The 27,335-nt window shown below is 47.7% G+C and overlaps 1 protein-coding gene across 1 annotated transcript in view; it reads right to left on the reverse strand.

Moving 5' to 3' along the window:
- CSMD2 (CUB and Sushi multiple domains 2) overlaps nt 1–27,335 on the reverse strand; it is a 611,427-nt gene that overhangs the window by 143,314 nt on the left and 440,778 nt on the right. The window contains exons 26-28 of the mRNA XM_059377195.1: nt 13,762–13,964; nt 8,677–8,868; nt 3,454–3,592 (exon numbers count right to left, since the gene is read on the reverse strand). Coding sequence (XP_059233178.1) covers nt 3,454–3,592; nt 8,677–8,868; nt 13,762–13,964 — 534 coding nt within the window. The remainder of the gene's footprint in view (nt 1–3,453; nt 3,593–8,676; nt 8,869–13,761; nt 13,965–27,335) is intronic.

Here is a 27,335-nt window from a genome sequence, read left to right on the forward strand (position 1 = left end):
TAGAGCATGTGACTCTTGATCATGGGGTTGTAAGTTCAGGCCTCACATTGGGTGTTGAGATTACTTAAAAATAAAATCTTAAATAAATAAATAAATAAAAGACACCCTTGGGTGAGCTTTCCAAAAAAAAAAAAAAAAAAAAGAATATTGTGTAGATTTAAGGTGTGCAACTTGTTGATCGGATACATTTTATCCTGTAATAGGATTGCCATAGTGGTGAAAAGTAGTCCCTCTATCACATCTCACATAGTTATCACTTCTTTATAGTGGTTGGAATAACTAAGATCTAGTCTCTTAGCAAGTTTGAAGATTATAATGCAATACTGTTGTCTGAATTCACTACACTCTGCACAAAAGGAAAAACGAGTTACCAATTCTATATACTGAAGAGTCAGTCAGAGCAGGTAAGCTCTCTTATCTGCTTGCACTGGTCTTTAGACTGTGTTAGACTGCACCTCCTTTTCCAAGAGGGAAAGAGTCACCCAGGGGGCCATTCCCAGGTGGGGAGGGGTCTGTTTTCATGAAGAAGCTGGCTGTGTCCCCTCATCTCCGTGCCAGTTCCCAGCTCTTCTCAGATTCTGCTATCACCCCACTCCTGGCACCTACAGGTGTGCCTCTTTCTTAGTTATCTTGATGCTCATGTGAAAAAAAAAACTGAATAAAGAAATTAGCAAATTGGGTATTAGAGTCCTTGAATATCATCGATCCCACTGGTTTGGCTAGAGTGAAAATGATGGAAAATGCCAAGACTGGCAAGAATGTGGAGCCCCTGGAGCTCTCAGAGCCTGCTGGCAGCATGGTAAAGTTGCTTGGCCCCTTTGGAAAGCTGTTCACCTACTAGATCTGAACATATGCTGGCCCTATGAGGCAGCAACTCCATTCTTAGGTACGCATCCAGGAAAGCCATGGGTACTGGTCAAGGGTACAAACACGAAAACAATAGAATGTGAGCTGAGAACAGATCTGGGACGCTAACTTGTTCAGAGCTGAGTCATGCGCTGGCATACTCAGATACTCCACCTGGACTAAGAATGGGACAGCAGTTCCACTCTTTAGCTGAGACAAGTGGCAGAGAGAGGGAACCATGACATCTCTAGGACAAAGTGGGTAGGGCTGGCAGGGAGATAGGATGGGGATCTGGGGGAAGGATCTGGTAGGGGAGCCAGATATATACTGGTCTCCTTCCTCCATGGTACCCTCACAATGGGGTCACCTGCTGAGGCACTTCCTAACTGCCTTGTCTATCCCTGTCTTCCTTCAGTCATCACATTTTGTCTGAGTGTGCTCAATGTACAGGTGCTTGCACGGTGCTCGGGACACAGGACTATGTCCGCCGTTACACCTTCAAGATGGCAATGGGGCTGAAGGCAGCGACAGGTATGACAACAGCAAAGCAAAGTACAAAGCCTGTGCGGGCACATGGGATCACAGCACAAAGTTCCTCAGGGAGGAGGAAATGAGACTTTCATGGAGGCCAAGTTGGTGTCAAGTTTTGGGAAGTGCAGAGACCCCTGATGGTTGGACAAGGAGGGAAAAGGAAGTCTCCATGAAGGGAGCAGCAGAGGCAAGATCACAAGGGCAAGGAATAGTCTTGAAGCTGTGAGCAGCTCAGGCTGGCTGGAGCTCAGGGGTTAGGATGGGGTCGGGGGGACTGGGTGGAGAGGGAGGCAGCAGCCAGATTGCTTGGACTGAAAAACCAAAGTTCTGAGTTTATAGGAAGAGGAAGCCACGACAGGACTTTAAAATAAGAGATCCATTTGTTTGTGTGTTTGTTTTCAAATAGAGGTATGACTTACACACCATGAAATGATCAGCTCATAAATGTATCACCTATGGGTTTTGACACATGCCTAGCAAAACCCAGGCCATTGCCACCATCCCCAAATTCTCCCCTTCCCAGTCAGTCTTCCCCAGAAGCCACTACTGAACAGATTTTTATCACCATGGATTCATTTAGCGAACTGAATCCCAAAATTTCATGTAAGTGGGATCCTACATAATGGGCTCTTTTGGGGCCATCTTCTTCCGCTCAGTGTGATATCTTTGAGAGTCAGCCGTGTTGCCTCTATCAGTTGTTCACCCCTTTTTGTGGCTGAGTATCATGTTATTGCATGTTCCCATGGAAGCCGAGGTGGTTGTTTTAGCATTTTCACATGACAAGATCACTGCTACAGCTAACTCAAGAAGAGGCTGGCATGGGGGGGGGGAAGATGGGGGCTGAGGAACCAGTCAGGAGACTATGGGAGTAGTTTGGAGGGTAAGTAATGAGAGTTTCAACAGCACAGTAGCTCAGATGCTGGAGGAGAGAGGCAGATGTGAGGTTCCAGGCCTTGTTCACTAATGGAAGCAGCAGCTGCAGGAAGGTGGCACTCCCCAGGGGTCAGGAGAGAGCTCTTCTGGGGTGGGGGCAAGTCATAGGCTCAGTTTTGTACGTGCTGCATCAGAGGCACCATCAGTCACCAGACCCCCAACAGCTGGACAGGAGAGCCCGCAGCTCAGAAGGCAGTCCGGGCTGTGGTAGCACGGAGTCCCCTGTTTCTAAGACTGAGGTGAAGCCATCCGAGCAGAGGAGCGGGCCCAGGAAGGGAGTGTGGATGCGAAGAGAAAAGGCTCCCGATAGAGCCTGGCCAAGGAAGGCAGGGCATAACAATGCAGCTGTGAAGTCACAGAAGAAGTTGGAGAACTGGAGGAGAATAACTTCATGGAAACCAAGGAGAAAAATCAGGGTAAGGATGGAGGGAATGATCGAGAGGTACAGTGGGATAAAACATGGGAAGTGCCATTTTGTGTAGCAACCAGGAGTTTGCTGGGGTCTCTGGCGGAAGCCCGCAGGCAGAACCCAGGTATCCGTGGTCTGAGTGTGAACAGGAGGCTAGGAAGTAGACACAAGCAGAGATGATTCTTTTGAAGAGTTTGCCTCTAAAGGGATAAAGGAGGCAGTGTGGGAGGCAGGCCAGGAGCTGGATGGGGGAGGACCTGAGACAAACCCAAGCCTGTTTGCACACTAGGGAGTGTGAGGAAGGGAGCCAGGTGAGAGCAAAGGGGGAAACACAGAGGAGTGGGGCGTGGAAAGGATCCAGCAAGGGCCTGCTTTCTGAATCTCAACATCTTCAGAAGAAAGAAGAAAGAAAGAAAGACAGGAAGGAAGGAGAAAGAAAGAGAGAAAGAAAGGAAAAGAAAAGAAAAGAAAAGAAAAAGAAAGAAAGAAAGAAAGAGGAAGGAAGGAAGAAAGAATAATAGTTACTTCAGTAATTATAAGGATAAAATAATAATGTATGAAGTCGATGAGCACAGCACAGGGCACACAGGAAACATCCAACAAATGCTAGTTTCCCTCCTTTGGATTCCCTCGTCTGCTCCCAGCAGACCTGTGTGCACTCACCTGGAGACCCTGGTCTAAACCCCCCAGCTGCTCTGAGCCCCTCGTCTCCCACCTGGGGGAAAGGTACATACATGTTAAATACCAGGGCGATGACGTAGTCTGGAGAGACAGTCACTTTCCAGTCACACTCCTTGCCTGGTGGGTAAGGTTCTGGGTAATTTGGCGACAGAATGACTCCTGATGGTCCTGTCAGGTCTCCACCGCAGGGAGCTGGGGAGAGAGGAAGACAAGGGTCAGGTCTGGGTGCTGGGGAGGCAAAGTGGAGGAGGGACTGAGTCTGGCAGATCTGAGTGAAAACCGAGGAGAGGATGGGATGTAATGGGTGCAGGGTTTTACTTCCAAGTGACGGGAATGTTTTGGAACAGAGGTGGTGGTTGTGCAACATCGAGAATGTACCAAATGCCACTGAATCATTCATTTTAAAAAGTGAGTTTTATGTTATGTGAATTTCACCTCAAGAAATTATTAAAATCAAAACTGAACGACCTAGTTCTGCCACTTCCTGGACATGAGGCCTTAGGGAATTACCCTAACCTCTGTGGACCTCAGCAACCTTTCCCTATTGCAGGAAGAGGTACTATTTCCCTCATGGATGGAGCTAAAGATGTTGGAGAGGTCTGTTAAAGCACCTGGAATACAGTAAATAATTCTTATTTGGAGGCAGTTGATACTCCTCTTTTAGACATTTGAAATACATGGTCTCCTGCCACTGCCTCCTGTCCAGTTTCCAGGTGAGCTTTGTGGGTGTTGATCCGAGATGTAGTGCGCTCGCCGTCAGAGGGGTGGAGAATACAGTCATGCTCACCTGCCAAGCATGGCTGGCCCCCTCCCTGTCAATGCTTTTGGCCTCTGCCTGGAGCTCCAGATACTTTCCAAGTTTCCTGAAGACCTTGTCTAAGAGAGTGGGGGCACCTCACTTGGATGGAGATACGACAGAGCTCCATACTTCCATGGTGGTTCCCCACCCCACCCCCCTGAGATGATGGGCCTTTTAACAGGCAGGGAGGGGGCAAGTGGCTGGTGAGGCAGCAAGCAGCTTACGTGGAGCCCACTGGGGCATTTCCCAGATCTGCAGTCAGGGTCTCCCCTAGATGGCTGTCTGAGTCACTGCCCTGAAGCAGTGGGGTCTGATAAGATGGGGGCTGGTAAGTGTATGGGGTCATCCAGGAAATATGGTAGAGACTATTAGTATGGTTTGGTCTGAGAAACCCCACAGGGTGCCACTGGAGGTTGACGTCAAGTACATCAGCTGGGAGCCCACAGGAGTAGGAAAGCCATTTAAGGAGAAGCCAGAAAGTCTGGACACAGGAGGTGGGAGCCAAGGGTGTGTCCAAGACCCAGCTCAAGGGCAGCCACAGTCTTGTCGCTGAGCTGAGCTTTACAGATGCATGCTATAGCTTTCGCTCAGGGCAAGCCTTCGAAGGCTCAGTCAATGACCGCAGGGTCTTTTTTTAAAAAACAGTAGGCTTCAGGCTGGGCCATAAAAGCCCTAAGGTGGCTGAACAAAGAGCCTGAGTGATCCCAAGAGTAGTGGTTCCCCTCCACCCCTGTGGAGAATATATCCCAAATCCCAACTGGAACAAACACTCAAGGGGGCACTTACTCTACGTCTGACGTGACGCATAGCATTCTAGAAACCTCATCTCACTTCCCTCTCGCAACAACTCAGTGAGCTATGGATTCTTCTTTCTGGTTTAGAACCGAGAAGCCTGGGGCTCAGCGAGTTGAAAGACCTGCCCAGAGTCACTGAGACTCAACCTTCTGCCTCGAAAGGGCAACCCTTTCGCACTCTTCCTTTCTGCTCAGAATCTCCGGTGGCGGGGCAGGGGAGCAGCCCCTGCTGGGAGAGCTTCTCTGAGCAAGGATGGTTCCCTGCACCAGGCTTCCTTCTCTGCACCTCTGGCTTGCTTCTCCCCTGTGCCCTCTTGGAGAAGAAGGTTACATGAATGCGACATGCCGGAGGCCTGTACGATCCAGATAAAACCCTGGACTTAGCACAGTAGGACCCATTGTCCCGTGCTCTGAGGGCCCAACCCTAGCAGCTGTCTGATGCAGCCTGGGTGGTCCCAGCTCCCTGGGGACCTTCCTAAAGGGGCACAGTGATGCCTCCATGAGGGAAAAGGCCACTGGGTGTGAGCTTCCTCTGTGGCTTGGGGGTCTCTTCCCCTCAGTTAGCCAGGGATGGGGGTGACCTGGCTGTTTCTGAAATTGCCCCCATGATTCTTCCGCCCACTCCCAAAGTGTTTGTGGTTTGTTTGGGTTCTAGGCCTCTGCCCTGGCGCAGTTCCCTTCCAGATGGCTCCCTGGCATTGGGCATTCAGACATCTGCTTCCCACTCAGGACCCCAGCCTGGGCATCATTGCCCTCTGCCATTTGTGCGTCAAGGCCTGGCCGTACTCCTAGCTGCTTGGCCAGCAGGAGTGTTCCCGCTGCTCATGGCTGGTGGAGAGGTACGCAGAGGAAGGAAGTCCCTTCCCTTTCTAGGCCTCAGAACTAACCAGCAGGTCAGTCGAGCTGCAGGAGACCAAATGAGGTCTTGGCAACATCCCAGCATCACCTGGTCCTTTCAGCAGGTATTCACAGGGGTGGGAAGCCAGGTGGGAACTAGAAGCCAGGTGTTGCTTCCATTCCAGGATGTTTGTCCCACACCCACGGTCACGCCCTGTCCCTCCCTACTGTGAGTCAGAAACAGAGGCTGGAGCCTATAAACCATGGAAGACCAGGAGGGGGTGGTAGTAGATAGCTGGTCACCCCAGATGCCCAAAAAGTGGGCAGGCAGTCCTGTGGGGTGAGAGGTGTGAGAAACACCGTCAAACTCAAAGTTACACAGTCATGGGTTCCAATTCTGACTGTGCCACTTACTAGCTATGAGTTTGGGCAAGATATCCCATCTCTCTGAGCCTCCACTTTCCCATATATAAAGTAAATAAAAATAACAAAAAGAGTAAGGACAATAATAACTTCTAAGGCACACTGGGTTCGCTGTGAGTCAGACGTGGTCTTATGGCTCTACAGCATGAGCTTCTTTCCTCCTCAGAACAGGGTGATGATCTAGGTCCTCCTAATGCTCCTATTTTACAGGGGAGGAAAATGAGGCCCAGGGAGAGTCAGAAATTTGCCCATGGCCACACAGCTTATTGGGGTGAAGGCACCAGAGTCGGTCGATAGTTGAAATCCAGAACCTGAGCTCCAAACTTACCATCTGACGATTCCATTTGCAAGAATGCAGCTAAAACTTCTAGCCCAGTGCCTATCATGGGGATGGCGCTCAATAAATACTTGTTTTCTCCCTTTGCTTCCTCCCTATAATGAAGGGATATCAAGGCCAGCCAGACCAGTCATGGCAGACTGCCAAGGGAGCTGGAAATTAGGGGCTTGTCACTGGGATTTCCAGACTGTTTGAGAGAAGAGACAAAGACATTCATTTTGTTGCCAGAGGAACGTTTCCCCAAGCTGAGTACAGAAGAATGGGTAATGAAAGCTGAATTAACCTCTTTGCCCTGCTCGCTGCACATTTATTGCTCTCAACAGCTTAACACCGTGCAGCCCCCCCTCCCTTCTCCACCTGGGACAGTCTTGTCTCAGGACCTGCTTTTCTGTAAAAGAAGCTAAGGAATCACAGTCCCAGAGAATGCTAAATTTGGACGGGGCCTCAGAGTTCATCTAACTCGCTCTTGGGACTCACCAGAATTCCAATGCCCTGTTGGGATTCATGCTCAGGGAAGGGAGGTAAATCCAAAAACCCAAGAGACGAAAACAAAGAAGGGAATAATGGGAGGGAGGGAAGGAGAGAGGAAGGAAGAAGTGAGAAAAGGAAGGAGGGAAATCAGTATTTCTTGAGATTTGGGTTAGTTGTGTCCTTACTCCATGATGCCATGAAAGTGTATTTAGTCTCACTTTATAGAATAGGAAACTAAGGCTCAGAGAGATGGAGCAGTTCTTCCAAGGCCACTGAACTAGTTAATGGCAGAGCCAGGATCTGAACCCACATCTGTCTACTTCAGTACTCCACAATCTTTTGCACATACTATTCCATGTAGCTGAGATCTGACCTGTTTTTGGAAGCCAGGAATCAACCTCCTGTCTGCTATGTATTCATTCACCATGCTCCTACTGCATAACCCGGGTGACTCCTAATCTCCTTTGAGAGACAGGATTTAGTGTCTCACCTTCAGCACCAGGCCTCAGAGCTTGGCCTGCAAAGGCCAGTCCTCGGATGCCTGGACAAAGCCTCCCACTGAAACTGAGTGGAAAGACATGTAGGGCATCGCCTGGGGCATCGGCTGCTGGGCTGTGTCTTGGGAAGTCCCTGGAACCCATCCCCAGCACAGGAGCTAGTGTGGGAAGTAGGAAATTGAAAGGCTCTCCTTTCAGACTGATGTGGGTGTGAATCTTGGCTCTGCCATGTCCCAGCTCTGTGATTTGGGCAAGATATCCAAGTTTATCTAAGTTTCAGTTCCTGAACTCTAAAGTGAGGGAATGGTGCTCATTTCAGAGAGCTGTAGGGAAAGTTAAGTGAGGATGGGTAAGAAGATGTCCAGTGTGGGGCTAGCACACAGTAAGGGGACCTGGGGACTACTGTTTCTCTTCTAACACCCATCGTTGATCCGGGACATAAATGCATTCAGGACTTTGCCTGAGAAAAAGGGCCATGCAGCAATGAATACCTGGAATGTTTCTATTTCTTTCTTCCTTCAACTTCCTGCCTCCTCCCAGGCTCAGGGAGCTGGGGAGCAGTATTATTACCCTCTAACCCTTACAAGCTCTCTGACCATGGGCAAGTCGCAGAGCTTCCATTTCTGCATGGGCCAAAGGGGGAGATTTCTAAGAGTAAGAACAGATCAAGAGATCTAACACCCAGGTAACCAATAATTTCCTTGAGAAAAGAAAGGCAAGGTTCTTCCCTTTGCACCCGAGCCTGTGGATGCCTTTCTAGTGCTTTGGCTATTAGAAAGGGCATTTTGGAACCTGCTGACCTTCCTCCCGAGCTGATCCATCATCCTCCTTTCCACCTAAATAGCCTGAGTCAGGGAGAAAAGAGGTAGACATGCCTGGCTTAGAAATTTTGGGGACCACTTTGGAGAGTGAAGACTTTGTCATATGTAGACAGTAACTGTGAGTGTGTGAATGTGAGGGGGCATTTGTGTGCACATATTCACACAAAGCAGCATAAACTTTGGGTTTTCTGATGCTACTGGCCAGCCTCTAGATGCAGCTGCCACTTGGGCCATGGGGTCTGGCACACACAAGCGGTGGGACCAGAGGGCAGGATTCAGCCTGTGGCTGCTTTGTACCGATGCACGTGGGCGGACTGGGCTGCCAGAAGAATCTGTTCTCGATCTTCACACAGCTGATCTCTGCGCTCCCCTGCAGCGCATAGCCAGGGTCACACTGGAACACTGTGGAGTCTCCAGCTTCCCAACTGTCGCCACTCCGGCTCCCGTTCTGTGGGACCCCAGGGTCGTTGCAGGACGTGGCTGTAGACACTGAGAGAACAGAAGAACAAGTGGGGTTGCCTAGAAGTCTGCCAGCCAATGAGGGTCTCAGCCCATCACCCTCGTTGTCATCACTGTGCCCACTGCCAGGGCCACAGCCACAATCTCTGTCACCTCCCACTATGTCACTGGCAATAGGGCCACCGTTTCATTTCTGTTCTCACCCTCATCTCTGTCACCACTGGGGACCACCGTCAGAACCATTACCAGAACCTTCACCACCGCTGGCATCCACCTGTCACGAGGTACCATGAGTTAGGTGTGATTGCACAGCTATGATTGTAAAAGAAGTGAGCTAGGATCAATACCCGCCTTGTTGCAGAGATCAGCAGACAAGCAGGGTCTGCCAGTGGGTTGGGAGCTGGTCTCCCTGTAGGCCGAGCAGCGGGTGTTAACAAGCATAGGGAGAACTGCAGTCAGGTGAAGGCAAATGTCCAACACCACATCAGCCTAGAACCGGAGGAAAGTCAGAAGACTTTCACCTCCTCAGATAGGCCTCTATCTGAGGTGTGTAGCAAGGGGAAAAATAGAGTTCAAAGTAAACATTCATAGCTGAGATGTAGTCAACATTAAAAAACCTCAGGAATGTGGTCTGATACCTAACTTAGTGTCGGACAGACCACGTGCTTTAAAAGTGAATGTCAAATGATGGAGGGAAGGAGTAAATGAACAAAAGAATGAATGAGTAGATGCATCATGAGAAAAGGAAATGATAGAAGAGAACGTCCAGACAAAGAATCGGGACAGCTGCAACCAAGGTCATTCTCCAGATTCTGGGCGGCAGGCTCCAGGGATGGGAGCCCCTGGAGGCCACAGGATCTGTAATATTCATTGGCTTGGAGGGCCAGATTCCCCCACCCCCAAATTTTGGGGAAAAATAGCATGCACAAAACTAAATGAATTTATTGTGGAGTAGAATGTAAAAGTCATATGTGTTCTTCAGCAAAAACATGAAGCCTCAAAGAGACTGTAGCCTCCTACAGCTTTCAGATCAACAGATGGATAGACATTCACTCTCTTCTGCTCTGAGGAGGATGTCAGTGGAAAAACTCGAGAAGCCCGAGCCCAGGGCAACTGTACACACTAATATCACCAACTGTAAGATCTAGGATTGTGGGAACAAGTCTGGAGTTATAGCATCTGATACCTCATACCCAGTAACGATACATACGAGAAACTAGGGCTCATAGTCAGATCTGTTTCTATGCCTGCTCGTGTAAATAAGTTTTATTAGAATATAGCCGTGCTCATCTGTTTATATATGCTATACTATACCCAGCTACATCTGTAAAATCTTCCAACGCAGCAAGCTCAGGTCCCTCGCTGCTTTTCCCACTCCCCAGGGCCTTTGCACCTGCTGGTCTTTCTACCTGAAGCGATGGTGCCGCAGACCTTCCTAAGTCAGCTCCATATCGTCATTCAGTTTTCAGCTCTTGAATCACCTCCTCAGACAGGCCTCTCTAACCACCTTCTTCTGGGCTCATCCCTTGACCCCTCCTGCTACTAATTTGGTCACATTCTCCTCTTTTGTTCTTTTCATTGCACAGTCTGTAATACTCTTGCTAATTCATTTGTCTCTTTATTGTAATATCACTTGTGCATCTCTGTGGGAACAGAGACCTCGGCTGTTTTGCTTCCAACTGTATCCCCGGGGCCTAGAACATTACCCAGCACACAGCCGTGCTCAGTAAATAGTTGTTGAATGAATAAATAAATGAACAAATCATCACCATCTGACACTTACTGAATTTATTTATAACGTCAAAGAAGAATCAATCTTCTTCCTTCCCAATTAAAAACAGACTTAGCTTTCATCTCTAGCTTTACAGTGCACTGTACACATGTAAATGATTCCCTGAAAGAAAAATAGCTCCCTGTTCTGACCATACTCAGAAAGATTATTTATGTAGGAGGTGACAGAGTGCAATGATGAAGAGCCTGGGTCTGGGAATCAGACATGGGGGTTCTGATCCAGTCTCTGCTGCTTATTAACTAGATGACCTTGTATGAGAAACCTCCCTGGACCTCAGAGCCACGTCTGCAGCATGGATTAAATAATGGCCACCATACTCTAAGGCTTCTGTGAAAGTTGCTAGCAGAGTGCTTAGGGTGGTGCCGGCTCAGCGGGTGGCAGTCCCTCTCCTTCAGTGTCCCCCTAACCCTCTTTGTTCCCACTTTCCCTCTTTAATCCTCCTGAATTTGAGCTGCTTGGCAAAGCCCCGGGAAAAGGCTAGATCCGCGTGGTTCAGACAGGATGTTAGACGTTACACAGTCATGTTTACTCAATAAAGCCAAGCCTGCACTAATCGTCTCTGGCATTTCTGTACAATCCCCCGTCAAACACACACTATAAAGTTAACCTGGGGCGAGCCACGCGGCCTTCCCTAGAGGAGTCCTGGTATTTGCTAACTGAGGACAGCAAAAGGGAAGGTGACCTTTCCTGAACCTCGGTTACACCCGGACCCCGGGCCAGGTCGTCTCGGCCTTTCTGGAGTCCAGGCTAGGTAGCTTTGCCCATGCCCCTCTCCACGGACCTAAGCGATGGTCAGGGCAGCTTGCGTCCGGGCATCCACGCATTAGAGAAAACCATGCGCTCATGTGCACACGTGTCCATGTGCCTGCTTTCCCAGTAAGCAGTGAGTAAGCTGCTGCTGCACGCATGGGCTGTGGAGGAGTCTGAGCGGCAGGACGTGGCAAGGGTCGGCTACCTCCAGCATAAGGCAGGGTGTCTGGGATTGACAACGCACTGAAGAAATCGAAGTAAAGTGCTCGCTGTGCCACAGGCCACAGCAATTTATTCTGAATGGGGAGGAAGTGGCATCTGACAGGCACCCCGAAGGATGAATAGTCCTTCTATGGGCTGGACAACGCGTGAAGAAGCAGCCGGAGCTGCTGGGCGAAGGTGCGGCTCGTGACAGTGCCCAGGGATGCTGTCCCACGTGGCCAAGCTGACAGTGCACAGGAGGTCAGATAGCGCAAACCCACAGAGGAATTTGCCAGAGCAATTAAGAGGGTTTTTCTTTTTCTTTTCTTTCTTTCTTTCTTTTTTTTTTTTTTTAAAGCCATAACCATTAGCTTGGGCACAGTCAGAGAAAATACATGTCTGATTTAATTATTCATAACACTCCTTTCCCCAGAGAGTGGACTGAGCTGTCTCTTTAGCATTCCACTCTCCTCACTGCTTACAGATCCTTTATGGCTTATCCCAGCAGTCTCTGAAGTTTGTTCCATAAAATGCTAGTCTCTTGAGATGGTCTGGGAAAAAGTCCTCCATGGTCAAATATATTTGGGAACTGTGACCTACTAGATAGACACCTTCTGAATTCACCCGCTAAATTAGCATACCAAAAGTTCTCAGAGGTCCCAAGTTACCGATAGCCTCTTTAGGTTTGCCTTGACCTAAGACCGTGCAGCGTTCTTTCTCCAGCAACATCAGCCAAGAGTCCGTGGAACTCCAGGGACTCCAGATGTAGGGAAATGCTTATCTAAAAATGACTCCCTTGTTGCCCTGTGGACCTAATCTTAGATGAGCTCACCGTTACCCTGTGGTCCCCAGAGACTCTCCATGGGCAAACGGGTACCAGGATTCCATGGAAGAAGACTCCCAGTGAACCCTGCAAGGAGTTCTTCCTCACCAGGCTAGAAGCTTCTGTGAGTATTAATTGGGCAAGTTAATGGGTATAAAGGAATATAATCCTGGAGGCTTTCATCTGCCCTACAGACTACTGAATGCTCATCTCCACAGAGAAAACAGATGTGCACAAGAGCTAGAAGCAGGGTCTGTAGCCCCATTCCAGTCTACCTGGTACCAGAAATACACTCAACTACCCTTAGCTAATAAACCAGCAAGGGGAGACTGTGGAGGCAAAGCCGTGGCATGGGTGCCACATGGGCTCGCTTTGCAATCACCATGGCAACCCCCCCACACACTCTGGAGTAAGGACATGGTAATGAAGACAGCTGCTGTATAATAAACATAAGCATAAACCAAGGCAGAGTCACTTGTGCAGGGAGATGAGTGATGGAAGAGGCACTTCAGAGGAGATGAGACGATGCATCACAGAGGGAGGCAGGACCAACACATGAATTATCTAATACCGGGACTCGGATATGTGAACATTGCCCATTTTTGGTAGCTCTATGTCATGCTCCTCCATAATTGGCTACTAGAGTGCATAATTAATTGAATTTAGATCATTTGTATTTGGCTCCCGGTCCTTCCTGGGACCCGCACTAGACTAAGAACCAGAGTGTGCGGCATATCAGAGCGGCTGTTCCATAAAAGAGCCCCATACCACCGTCCACAGGGGCCTGCGTGCCTTCTTCTGTGCTCCCCGTGTTTCAAATTGCACATTCTGGAACCTCTCATCCTGCCTCTGCACTTGTGCACATGCTCTTCACACCTAGGGTGCCCCTTTCTTTCTTTTTCTCTAACAGGGATCCACAGACTCCACCCCCACCCAAGTCCTACTATGTGGCCCTTCCCACCCCACGGAATCATCAGCTGCTCCCTGCTTGAAACACAGTCTTTCCCTCTGTTACTGCTGCTTCTCCTGCAGGTCTGAGCGTGGGCTCCGTGTTTTCTGGAATATCTTTTCTTCCTGGTGCTCCAAGGTGAGCACGGTAGTTTATATCCACCCCTGCCCCCCAGGTACTCATCAATCTGCATGTTAGTGTCTCTGAAGCTGCTTGTCTTTCCCTGCAGAGTAAGCCCAGCACAGATATTTGAACACAAGTGCTAACCAGGTGCCGGGCACACAGCCCCTGCTCAGTGGCTCTCTCTACAAGAGCGGAGGGCTGGAGGAAGGGAGGGCAAGGAGGGGTGGGGGCTGCTGTCATGCCCCAGGACAGATGGACAGAGGCGGGCAGGAAGTGAGCACAGACCTGAGAAGTGAATGGCAAATCCCTGCTTGCTGGTGAAGAAGTCGGTGCTGAACTGCAGAACGACCGAGTTGAAGGTGCTGTGCAGGTCCTTGGGCAGGGCCGCGCCGCTGAGCTCCTTCAGCAGGACCCCACTCTCCACAGGCCCATCCCAGATGCGCAGCACGTCGTGGACCTCCTCTGTGTCAAACACCAGGAAGTGGAGCCTGAACAGAGAGAAGAGGAAGGTGGTCATCCTGGGCTCAGCGCTTTCCTCCCAGGGGCTTCAGGTCAGAGGAGGTCGGAAACCCAAGAGACTTGCCAGAAGGAAGAGAGCAGCGTCCAGCGGCACCTTCTCTCATGGCTTCCAGCCGGCCTGCCCCTCCTACTGGGGGTTCCTAACAGCCGGGACAGGGGTGGGAGGGGGGTGTAGGTTTTGTGCACTTTGTTGATCATCCTGAGTTTTATGTTGTCACTGTTGAACCCCACCCATCTCGTCACTGTCCACCATGGTCCCCAGACTTCCTCCTGAGTCCACTATCATTCTAGATTGTGAGGGAGACGCCAAGAAGGCATACACCCAGGCAAAAATCCCAGAAAGCCATTTTGTGGCTATTGACAAACTGATTCCAAAGTTCATATGGAGGGGAGAAAGCCCCAGAACAGCTACATGATACAGAAGGAGGACAAGACTGGAGATTGATTGTACCTGATGTCAAGATGTAATGACAAAGCTGCAGTAACCAAGGTGGTGGGTATTGGTGAAAGAACAAAGAGATCCATGGAACAGGATAGAGAACACAGAGACAGACCCAAGAAATACAGTCAATTGATCTTTGACGAGGTAGCAAAGATGGTCTTTCCAACAAATGGCACTGAAGCCGCTGGACACACACATGCAAAAAATGAATCTAGCTGTAGACTGAGGTCCTTCATAAAAGTTAACTCCAACTGGGTCACAGACTTAAATGTAAACATAAAACTATAAACTCCTAGAAGACGTGGGAGAAACCCTACACGACCTTGGGTGTGGGAAGACATCTAGATACGCCAAAGGCATGATCCGTGAAAAAACCCTACTGATCAGCTGGGCTTTATTGAGATTAAAAATTTCAGTTCTGCAAAAGACCATGTCAAGAAAATGAGACAAGCCATGGACTGGGAGGAAATATTTTCAAAAGACATAATTTGATAATGGACTGTTACCCCAAATATACAAAGAATTCTTAAAACTCAACAATAGGAAAACAAGTAAGTCTGCTTAAAAAGTGGACCAAAGACCTTGCCAGACGCCTCATCAAAGATAGACAAATAGGGAATAATCACATGAAAAGACGCTCCACATCCTGTCATCGGGGAAATGCAAATGAAAGCAGCAATGAGATACCGCTACATGCCTATGAGAATGGCCAAAATCCAGAGCATTGACACTACCAAGTGCTGATGGGGAGGGAAACAGGAAGTCTCACACACTACTGGTGGGAATACAAAATGGTAAGGCCACTTTGGAAGACAGTTTGGCCATTTGTGGCCAAAGTAAATCTATAGAATGTATACCATCAGAGCAAACCCTGATGGAAATTATGGACTTTGAGCAATAGCGATGTGTCAGTGTAGGCTCACCACTTGTAACAAATGTCCCACCCTGGTGGGGGGTGTGGTTCTTGGGGAAGCTGTGCATGTGGAGGGGCAGGGGGCAAATGGGAAGGTTTTGCATCTTTGTCTCAATTTTACTCTGAACCTAAATTTGCTCTAAGAAACTCGGCCTTAGAAAAAGGGGCGTGGGGATAAAGGTAAGGGGTGTGTTGTGGGGTTTGAGAGGCTGATCCAGTTGTGGAGGGGGGTGGTGAGCCTACATCTTGGTTTCCAAGAACAGAACTTGGGACACTGGCTACACATAGGCTTGGCTTAGATAATCCTTGGGGATCTGAGGAGGCCAGGCAGGGTTTCCACATGAGCGGGCAGGCTGCCTGCAGGCCACAGACAGAGCTCTCAGGGCAAAGTAGCTGAGTAGGAACGCTGAATTCTCCCAGAGCAAAGAGGTTCTGGCTGCCAAAGCTATTTGACTACCAGCCTTTCTCTCCTAATCAAATTTTTATTTTGGAACAATTTTAGACTTACAGAAAAGTTGCGAAGTTAATATGGAGAATTCCCATAGACCCCCTCACCATTTCTCCCACTGTTAATGTCTTATGTTTCCCAGGTGCATTTGTCACAACTGATGAACCAACTTGGATGCATGAACTCAGCGCCAGGCCTCATTTGAATCTCACCAGTTTTTCCACTGATACCCTTTTTCTGTTCCAGAAGCCAAAAATATCTTTTTAGGGGCACCTGAGCGGCTCAATCGGTTGAGCATCTAACTCTCGGTTTTAACTGAGGTCGTGCTCTCGGGTCCTGGGGTTGAGCCCCACAGTGGCTGGCTTGGTGTGCTCAGCGGGAGTGTGCTTCCCCTCTTCCTCGCCTTCTGCCCCTCCCCTCTCAAATAAATAAAATAAAATCCCTAAAAAGTATATTTTTAAATTATAAAAATAAGACACACTCAAGGCAGAAAAAGACAAACAATATATAGATGTACTGAATTTTTTAAAAAGTCTCTTACACAAACCAATCTGTTCTCCAAAGCTTTTCACTTGATATTAGTCTTGCTGCATATCGTTCCAGACTTTCTTTCCGTGTGCACACAGTGTGCACTCCCCAAATGGGACCATATTTTACGTTACTTTTTTTGCTTAAGACTGTTAGGGACATAATACATATATTTCTTTTTTTTTTCCTACAAAAACTGGACACTGTTGTATTTCATTATCTCACATAAGACTGCAAGGAATATTCCCATCTTTACATAGCTTTGCCCATTTCTGTTAACATCTCAGTCGACTGTTGGAGGAATTCTGGAGGGGATGAGTATACACTTAAAAATCTTTTATAAATGCTGTTAAATTATTCTCTTAAGTGATTGCATCAATTTACATTCTCACTAAACAGTATAAGTGTGACTCCTCTCTCTAAACTTCACCTCATCAACATCAGGTATTTAAAATACTTGCCCATCTGCTAAACCAAAATGGAATCTCACTGGTGTTCTGGATAATTTAAGTTACGTGCATATTAAACGTGTATCTTTGTTATATTTTGTTATAAGCATATCTTTGCATATATTTATTGCCAACTTACATATCTTCATAACCTTTAGCCATCTTAACAGAGTTATTTGTCTTTTAAAATTCTATTTACAATTAACTATAATTTTTATTCATTATTTTTATATATTTTTATTTCTCTCTTAAATATTGCTAATATTTTCTCCTAGCAGCTGGTGTCTTTTTGCCCTTTAAATTTTGTATAGGGTGCCTATTTTGGTGTAGGACTTATTTATTTTTTTAAGACTTATTTATTTATTTATTTAAAAGATTTATTTATTATATTGAGAGAGAGTAAGTGGGAGGAGGGGCAGCGGGAGAAGAAGGAAAATCCTCAAGGAAGGAAAAAATCCTTTTCCTTGGTGAGTGCAGAGCCTGACAGGGGCTGGATCCCAGGCCCTGAGATCATGACCTGAGCCAAAATCAAGAGTTAGATGCTTAACCAACTGAGCCACCCAGGTGTGTCTGGACTTAAGTCATTTTATGTAACAAATCTGCTATTCTTTTCCCTTAAGGATACTGATGACAGGGCGCCTGGGTGGCTCAGTTGGTTAAGCATCTGTCTTCAGCTCAGGTCATGATCCCAGGGTCCTGAGATCGAGCCCCACATTGGGCTCCCTGCAGTGGGGAGCTGGCTTCTCCCTCCACTTGCTGCTCTCCCTGCTTGTGCTCTCTTTTTCAAATATATAAAATGTATTTTTTTTTAAAAAAAGAGATAACTTAAAAAAAAAAAAAGATACTGAGTGATGTGTTATGCTTGGGCAAACCCTCTTCTTCCCACAAGATTAAAAAGCCAAACTTGAGTATTTCCCCAGATCTTGTTAGTTCTATTTTTTGAGGTTTATAGGTTCATTATGTTTCCAGATGGACACTCAACTCTCCTACCACTGGTCTAAAATAGCCTTGTCCATGTTTTGACTATCAAAATGCTCTGTTTACTTCCTCCTGAGCATTTATTGCAGTCTATACTTACTCATTTGTTTACTACCTGTCTCCCCAACTAGAAGATAATTTTCATGAATGGGGGACCAGGGGCTATTCACTCTGGTGGCCTCAGAGCCTATGACGTGCCTGACACTTTGGATGGTGCCCACGAATGTCTGGGGAATGAAGACAGTTGTCACTGTATAATCCAGGCTCCCCTCATGGATATGAAACATCATTTTGGTCATGACTCTGATTCTAGACACCCTCCTTAGCTCCAGGACTCCCTCCTTGGTCTCTCCAGATGCTACTTATTGTACCACAAGCACACCTACCCAACTTACTTCTGTTTTCATATTTCATATTCTTCCAGGGCAAATCCCCCTTCATTTTTCTCCCCCAAATTTCTTAGCTATTTTCCCAAATTTATCCTTTGAGATGAACTTTATAGTTATCAAGTTCCAAAAAAACCTCACTGATACTTTGATTGGAATTGCACACATGTATTGATTCATTTGGGCAAACTGATAGCTTTACGTTATTTTTCCCCAGCCAGGAACACTGTAGGTATCTTAATCTATTTAGGGCTTTGTTTGTGTGTCTTGGTAACATTTCATGGTTTTCTTCTTTGTTATGTTTTTCTTTGCATACTTCTTATTAATTTTTTATTCTATTATGAATGAGATCTAATTTTTATTTGTGTATTTGTTGTTGGGTATGTGTGCATGTTTTTTCTTTTCAGTTACCAGGTAGTTTTACTAGGATTCAAGTGAATCTCCTGGATTTCCCAAACAAACCCTTTTATAGAGAGAGGTGCAGGTCCGCCACACCAGAAGCTGTGTGGGTGCTAGTTCCCCTGGCAGGCATCCCCTCCCGGGGGGTTCCGGCAGAGTAAAGACAGATGGGCTTTCCTTCCATGCATTCAGCAGGAAACAGACTGCAGTCTGGGGCCCCACACTTGATTGGAAAGAGGAAGTGGGAGCTTCCCAGGAAGCAGAGCCAACAGGCATACTCACTCTGTGCCAAACTGCACCCTTCCTTTTCTTTCTCTGAGATACTCAGTGGATGCAAAATTGGCCTTATCCACAGGAGCAGACCAGGAAGTAAGCTGTGTGGTGTGGCCAGATGTATTCTCAAAAAAGAGAGGCTCTCGGGGGCTGGACTTGTCAGGGAGGGAGGGAGGGAGGAGATGAGACTTGAAGTTTGCAGGTATGAAAGGGAATAGGTTTTCTTTGCATTAATAACATGAGACAAGGGGCACCTTGGTGGCTCAGTTGGTTAAGCATCTGCCTTTGGCTTGGGTCTGTGATCCCAGGGTCCTGGGATCGAACCCTGCATTGGGCTCCCTGATGAGCTTCTCGTTCTCTCCACCCCTCCTCATGCTCTCTGTCACTCTCTCTCTTTCTCTCTCTATGTCAGATGAATAAAAAAAATCTTAAAGAAAAATAACATGAGACAAGACCCAGAAATGGAGCAAGGTGAAGGGGCCAGGAAGAAATGTGATTCCCACACTGGAGTCCAAGTGGCGTCAGGAGGTCACAGACAGTAGAGCTGGGCTGAGAGTGGGAAGATGATGAGGCCCCAGAATTAGCTAGAGGAATCTGGGTTTTGTCCCCTTTTAGTTAAGAGACCCACTGAGATCCCAGAGGTTAAATAACTGAAGGAGTGAGTGAATGAATCCATGAATGAATGAATGAAATTCCAGGAGGAACATCTGATAGGAAGAGAGAATATGGAGATGGAGCAGGGATGAAACATATTTATATGACAACCACCAAGTACAAAGCACTTCCGCGTGGTCTCACTTAGTCCCCGTGAGTATCTTTATTTTGTAAGTGGCATCCTTTCCGTCTTTAAAAATGAGAATACAGAGGTTCAGAGAGGTTGAATAACTTGCCCAAGGTCAAGGGCTGGTTTGAGAGTGAGCCAGAATTACATTATATAATTATAGTCTGGGTCCAACCTTGGTGCTCCCACTCTTTCCCCTGAGAATGCCGCCTGTGCCTCCAGAAGGAAGAGGCTGTGGCGGGGAGGCAGGTGTGTGCGGGGAGGCCCTATCAGTAATCAATAGCTTACATGAGAATCATAACAAGGTGAAAGGGCTGAACTTTGAGACCATGAATTAAAAATTCCAGCTCCTTGCATTCGGCTCCGCTGATCTGATAATCAGACAAAAGTCAAAGGCTTGGCGTTGAACAGGTCTAGAGAATGGCAGGGGGAGAGGCAGAGGAGGGAGCCCGAGGTCCTCTGCAGGCAGAAACAATGCAGCTCAGCAGCCAGAAGGAATGAGGCTGAAGGGCCAGACCTCTTACTGCATTCATTTGTTTCAACACCTCCCTGCGCTGGGTGCGGAGAGATAATGGTGACAAGGACAGGGCGTCCTTTTCCAGTTGTTTCTGGACATGGGCAATATTCTCTTACACACAAATCCCTGTAAAGATGATCAGCTGTGGTGGCACTTGCGTGGAAGGAAGCAGGATGCTGAGACAGAGGACCCGCTTTCCAGAGAGCGCCCTGGCAGGGAGGCCCTCTGGAAGGAGGGGACAGGGAGGCAATGGGAGAGGCTCCCAGGTACCAGCCCAGAATGGAGCAAGAGGTAGGAGGGCGCTTCCTGTGGTAGCGAGCAGCAGGTGCAAAGGCCTGCAAACAGAAAGGCTGTTGCAGGACTGAGATGGGCAGGTGGACGCCAGGTCAGGTGGGGGACCGAAGGTGCGGGTGCAGGGTTGGGGGAGGGGGAGTTTGGGTTTCATCGAGGAATCTTCTTGCTGAGGTCTGGCAGGATCCAATTTCCATTTTACGGTCACTCCTGCTGCCCAGATGGGAGTAGCGGCAGGGGCTGGAGTGGGTGCACGGCAGGTAGCTGGGGTGGGGGGACTGGCTGCAGGGAGGGGTGTGGTGACCCCTTGCATTAGAAATCCTTGAAGAGAGCCAGGGAAGACTTCCTTTGTCAAATGGACCACCCTGATTAAGACTCATTGAAGACTTGTTTTCATCTTTGAGAAATCAAATCAGAGGTTCTGATCGATAGGGCTCATTCCAGGCCTGGCAGACAGCAGGCTTGCCTGAGCAGCTCTTCTGCAGGTGAGCATAAGTCTTCTTTGGCTTTTGAAAAACTGGGAGCAGTTTTGAGGACCCTGCTCCCCCCTGACCCCAGGTGGGGAGGCACTGAAGGGAGAGGAAGAGGTAAAAGGTACTGCTTCACAGAGAAGCCTTCCTCCCAAGGGTGTCTGCTTCTTTGGGCCACAGACATGACACAGGCCAGGGAAGAGGGCTGAAGTGTGTTGGGCGTCACACTCTGTCTCTGCCCTGGAGGCTGCTACTGCTGAGTGAAAAACACACAGTAATATGTGTGGGATCCCTGTGAAAACGCTTCGATTTGCAGGTTACTTTTGCCACTTGCTCATGGGGGGACTGAAGTCCCTGGGGTTTAACACAGACCCCTGCGGGGTGGGGAGTGGGGAGTGGATATCAAACAGCTAGTAAGGCTCAGGGCCAGCATTCAGTGCATGTCTCTCTAGTACCAAAGGCATTCCTTTCACATTGTCTTCTACCTGAGCGAAGCAAGGAAAATTCCAAGGAGGAGGTGTCTTTGCAGTAGTTGTGAAGACCGAAAAGAAAAGCAGGAGGGGACTGCATGGAGCACTGGGTGTGGTGAAAAAATAATGAATACTGTTTTTCTGAAAATAAATTAATTAATTAAAAAAAAAAAAGAAAAGCAGGAGGAGATGGAGAGAGGAAGATCACAAGAGAGGGAACAGCACACACAGAGGCTTATAAAACGTGGGGCTAGCCTTCCTGAATCCAGACTCCCTCCCACCCTTTTGATTCACCTTCTCTGTGCGGGGTACAGGGTTTGTTCTGAACCACACTGTTCTTTCCTTCACCAAGTCCTTTAGGAGCCCCAGCTGCCATCCTCCAGTCCTCTCTGTTCTAGCCGTTTCCTTCTTGTCTTCTTGCTTCAGGGACTTCTCTCTGCCTGGAACATTCCTACCCTTCCATACACTCCCGTACCTGCCACCTGCAGTGGGCTGAGTTCAACCCCTTCAGTGTCACCTTAACTGGAATCGTCAGTGTGCCCTTAATGGGAAATCAATGCATTGTTGCAGATGTAATCAAGTTCAGATGAGGTCATCCTGGGTTAGGGTGGTCCCTAAACCCAAAGGTTGATGTCTTCATCAGAGAAAGGAGAGGGAGACTGGGATACAGAGAAGCAGAGGGGTCAGCGGGGAACAGACCATGTGAACACAGAGGTAGAGACTGGAGGATGTATCTATGAGCCCAGGGTGGCTGGCAACTACCAGAAGCCAGAAGAAGGTCACAGATTTTTCCACAGAGTCTTCAGGGGGAGCACCGACACCTTGACTTTGAATTGTGAGAAAGTATATTTCTGTTCTCGTTTCAAGCTATTCTGTTTGTTACTGCAGCCCCACAAACTCATATACCACCTGACTAGCATGTACCAGCTGATACCCCACACTCAGTGGGGACTTCTCCCTGGGTGTCTCCATATTGTGCACTGCCTCCCCATCCCCCACCGACCCCATGAACCCCATCTGGACAGATGGTCTCTCCATGTGCTCCCACAGCTTTGGACCCATCGGTGACATACCTATCTTACCAAGCTCCTTAACTGCTGTGTTTCTGACTGATTCATCTCTGTATCTTTGGTACCCAGCACCAGGCCTGGCCCATGCTAAGCTCTTGGTCTGGTTGAACTATGAATGAATGAACTGCTCACCACCTTGCAGGAATACCATAGTTCAGCCAAACTCACCTACTCTCCTTGTCAAGTGTGTACCACATAGTGAGAGGAAATGAAATCCTTTGTGCTAAGGAAGATACGTCCTATTTTGCCAGAGGTTCTAACATCTCTCTTTATGGCCCACATCCAGCTCCTTGCATCTTCCCACTGAATTTTTGGTGCTCTATCACTACCAAAGAAATAGGAGCTAGTGGCACCGACCCCAAGCCAGAGCTAGCAGCCTCGTCCAAACCCAGGAGACATGGGGAGGATGCAGTCATGGTCGCACACTGGCTAAGCCCAGCCTGGTAGGTTCTTTGAGTCTAGATACAGATACCAAGAGTCACACATCCAATCAAGAGAGAACAGGTATTGGATGCAGACAGCACTGATGGGAATATGGCATGTCTCTGACCCTAAGTGTGGTGTGATGGGTTCTATGGTCAAGGCATGCACAGAGCAGACCCCTACCTGGGTGGAGGGGGTGAGGCAGGCCCCCTGGAGGAGGTACTGAGCTGAGAGTCTTGTCAGATGCACAGGCTGTGTGCAGATGAAGGGGGTGGATGAGGAACATGGGAAGAAGAGGGAATGCCAGGGAGAGAACAGAGACAGCATAAAGACATGGGTGGTCTAGAGAGAGAAAAGTACCAGTTCTTTGGGAGGACACAAGCATGGGGTGCAGGTGGTGGATTTGGACAAGCATGTCCAATGAGTTTACAGCATGAAAGGCACATAAGGAAGGAAGTTTCTAGAGGATTCTGACTTTAGGGATGAATGGGGAAGGAGAAGCCCATGGAGACTAAGACTAAGAGGTAGAAGGAAAAGCAGGAGAAGGTACAGTCCTAGAAGCCAAGACGGGGGAGAGTCTCAGAGGGACAGCAATAATGCCCAAGCTGCTGTGGAGAAGGCAATAATCCTACATCCTATATCTATATATAGGGAATCTATATATAGGTATATCAATAATAGGATATATATATATAGATATATATATCCTGTATCTATAATCCTAGTGACAGTGGTTTGTGCGGTGATGGGGCAGGGCTGGGGACAGGGGCGGAAAACCAGTGCCCACCAAACACCAAAGGAGGGGCTGGAGTTGGTCACACTGTCCTAAGTCTGGTGTCTGTTTTGCCTCGGATATAACATGGGTGCTCATGGGGACCAACAAATATACTGCTCAGCTTCTCAGCCCCACTGGTCTCTAGTTCTCTCTCTCTGGCTCCCTGGGGACTGTCCTGAGACTCTGCTCTCTCCAGGGCTGGGTCATCAAAGCTCAGCTGGTTGCCACCTGCTTCAACCTCAGGGCACCCTGGATGGTGGGGCTGACCCTGTTCCAGGATCTCCAGACACCTTGTCTTACAGTGTCTCTGTAGAGTCCCACCTTCTTCCACAATCTCCTGGCAGCAGGTGCCCCAGGGAGGGCACTCCCACCCGGCCCTTGCTCCTCTGCCACCCCCTACCAGCCTGCCACGGAAACTCTGCCGGACTTTGCTGATAAGGGAGTAAGGCTCATGACACTCAGCTTCAAGGGCACGAAGAGATTTTTCACCAGAGTCTCAATCTAAAAAGCTAGGGGAACAGTGGATTCTCGCTGCAGGTGCCCGTACCTCTCAAGAGCTGTCCAGGCAAAACCTGCTTCTGAGATCTGGTCCTCAGTCCCCTCAGTCCCAAGGAAACTTGGACACCTTGGATGCTCTTTGGATTCTGCCAACCCCACTGCTTATAGGGAGCTCATCTGGATCCATTACATGTCAGACAGATACACAAAAGCAAGAAAAAAAAAATCCACAGCATCTTGACATGTTGACTTCATTTGATTTCACTTGCGGCCCCCAAATGTGAAAGGGCCTTCGGTCCTCCAGGGCAACTGTTGCCACTCCATGAACCCAACGGATGGTGCAGAGGCACAAGTCCTAATGGTGGATCTTTATATCAGGGGAAAATGGCCCGCGAACAGACAGTTGCTGCCGGGGGGAGAGGGTTGGAAATCACCCCTGCCCCCAAATGAGAAGGAAGCCCAAATTATCCTCAGTGACACTGGCAACTACAATAAGAAAATACTTGTTTTATAAAATGCCCCCTTCTGAGCCACGGAGCTGCAAACTGACAATTAAACCATGATCATAATAGCAGACAATAATAATTAAAGCATCCTGCCATCCAAAGAGCAAAAACGGAGAAGACAGACCAAAGCCCAAAGCAAGCATTGGCGTCTAGAGCAAAATGAGAGGCTCTTATTTCCTGGGGCCAGCTGGTATCTGACAGAAAAAAGATTCTTTTGTTACTTCCATGAGGGAAAAAATGAACCTGAGCTTGGGGTCACTGCAGTGGCTACGGTGATGGCGTTGTGAGAGGCTGGGGCAGTGCACAAATGCAGGATTTAGGCTACTGCTGTGTCTTTCAGCTTTCCTCACCAGTGGCCTTGGACTGGTTTCCTTCTTGTCATGGGCACCTTGTATGTGAAGGCTGTGTGACCGCCTGTCATGGACCGGAACCTGTCCTGGAGGTGTCAGGGATTTTGTGAGGACAGGTGTGTCTTTATTCTTCCCAGAAGAAAATGTTGTCCATAAATGAAAGGTTCACGCCTCCTGAAGTGCATAATCCAGAGGGAAAAAAACAGTGGCTATGGAATCAAAGACACAGCTTCACATCTTGTTCTGGGATTGCTCATCAGGTGACCTTGTGGAGTCTTGGTTTACTTCTCTGTCGAATGGTGGTAACGGCCTCCATCCAGCAGTGTTGCTGGGAGGATTATTGTAAATGAAATCACATATAAAGTACCTGGCACCAAGCCTGATACATAGTGCAAAAATCAATAAATGGTAAAATCACCTAAAGCAAAGTCTATTTCTGTTCTCTTTATTTTTATTGAAGTGTAACTAATACACAGTGTTATATTCACTTCAGGTGTATGACTTTTTTTCCCCTTTTACTTGACTAAGAAAGATGTGTTAAGGTCCTTCTACGACTGTCAATTTCTTGTATTTATGACAGATTTAACTCTACATTTTCTTGGTCGGTTATTCGTTATGTAAAGATCCATGACTGTTAGCATTATCATAGCACAGGCACCTTTCCATGAAATAATTCCCTCTGTCCCTGTGGCTGTTGACTCTCCTTAGCTTGCTGCTGCATCACTCCAATCTCTGTATCTTGCCCTCTTGTGTATAAAATCTCCCTCTGCTTCCCTCTTACAAGGATTCATGTGGCTGCATTTAGGGCCCACCCAGAGAATCCAGGAAAATCTCCTCATCTCAAGAGCCTTGATTTAATCACTGCTGCAAAGATTGTTTTTCCAAATAAGCTAATGTTTACAGGCTCCGGTCATTAAAACCTGAAGTCTTTTGGGGCCATAACTCAGCCTACTACAATTTGCGAGTTTTTCAAGAAGCCCCAGTGGCAATTTTCTGTGGCTTTTGTGCACATTAGATCTTGGCTGAATCCATGATTCTTTGGTCTTACAGCACCACTGTTCTTGGCCAATGATGTGAAGGAGGGGAGATTTTAGGAGGATTGGGTTTGGTGTAGGGGTGGTTTCTCATAAATGACCATTTTATTTGAGGAGGACTGGTTGTGTGCTTACCTGTGTGAGTGTGTTTTGTGAAAAGCTTTCAAGAATCTTTTATTATCCTTGGAACTGATCCATTTTTCATCAAGTTCTATCTAATTCGTTTTGGCTGAAACTCAGTGAGTCTGTTCAATTCACCAAGGACACTTCAGTCCAGTCCCTCCCTCTGTCCCTTCTCAGAGGAGTCTGCTCACAGTTTGTATTTTATTATTATACTCTTCTCCATCTGTGCTGCCTGGTTGGTCCTCTGTCTTCCACACTGGGTAACTTCTCTTTCATTATTTCCACATCCTTGCACTTTGTCTCTGCAGTCTCAGACAGACCCTCCAGATTGTCTCTTTCTTCAGTGCTTTTGTTTCTTACAAGGCAAGTGCTACTCTTGTAGATTTTAGCTTGTAGATTTTAGCTACTGTGTCATTAGCTTCTTTTCATTCTTTACTTGTGGTTATCAAGGTCACTCTTTCTCAGGATCTCCCCTCCCGCATTCCATTATCCATCCTTCTGCTACCGATCATCCCTATTTCTTATATTTAAATGAGAATAGCATACATCTATCCATTTAGATTTTCTTTTGTTTACTATAATACAATCTTTTCAGAAAATATCTTCTTATTTCTTTAGGGAAATGATTCCCTTTTTTAAAGAATGGTATGTGTTATGTGGTATCACAAAAGTTTCTTATATTTCTTTTTTGCTTGTTTACTTAGTCTTTTGAGAGGGTGAGCTCTCTCCTGGTCCAGTGTGGCCAGGAATGCAGGTACTCATTTCTTTTGTTGAATGAATGGAATCCCCCTCTAAGAAATACTGGAGTCCATTTTTGGCATGGTAAACTCAGAGTCAAGTTCACATCTGCTGGCCAATTCGACAATTATTAAGCGTAGCTCAGATGGGTTATTATTCTTGGATGATTTGAAGTAATTTGTGTTCTTTTTCTAGAGGTGATCCATGAAAACTAAATGGCTAGAGACCACCACCACTCTTACACGGACACCCAGGGAGTATCCATATCCTCTCCTTCAAAAAACTTCTGAGCTCCTTTTGACGATTTCCCAATTTGTTGAAATCTCAAGTCTGACAAAGGGACGCCCCGCCGTGTATATGCTTATCTGCTCAGTTCCTGCAGGAGGTCAGCTCTCGCAGTGCAAGTACACGGACCTTCTCTGTTTAAGGTTTAACTCACTGTCACTGCTCAAAAACAAACCTTCTGGAAGCTGCTAAA

This window comes from Mustela nigripes, chromosome 14, assembly GCF_022355385.1.
Source record: "Mustela nigripes isolate SB6536 chromosome 14, MUSNIG.SB6536, whole genome shotgun sequence".
Lineage (NCBI taxonomy): Eukaryota > Metazoa > Chordata > Mammalia > Carnivora > Mustelidae > Mustela > Mustela nigripes.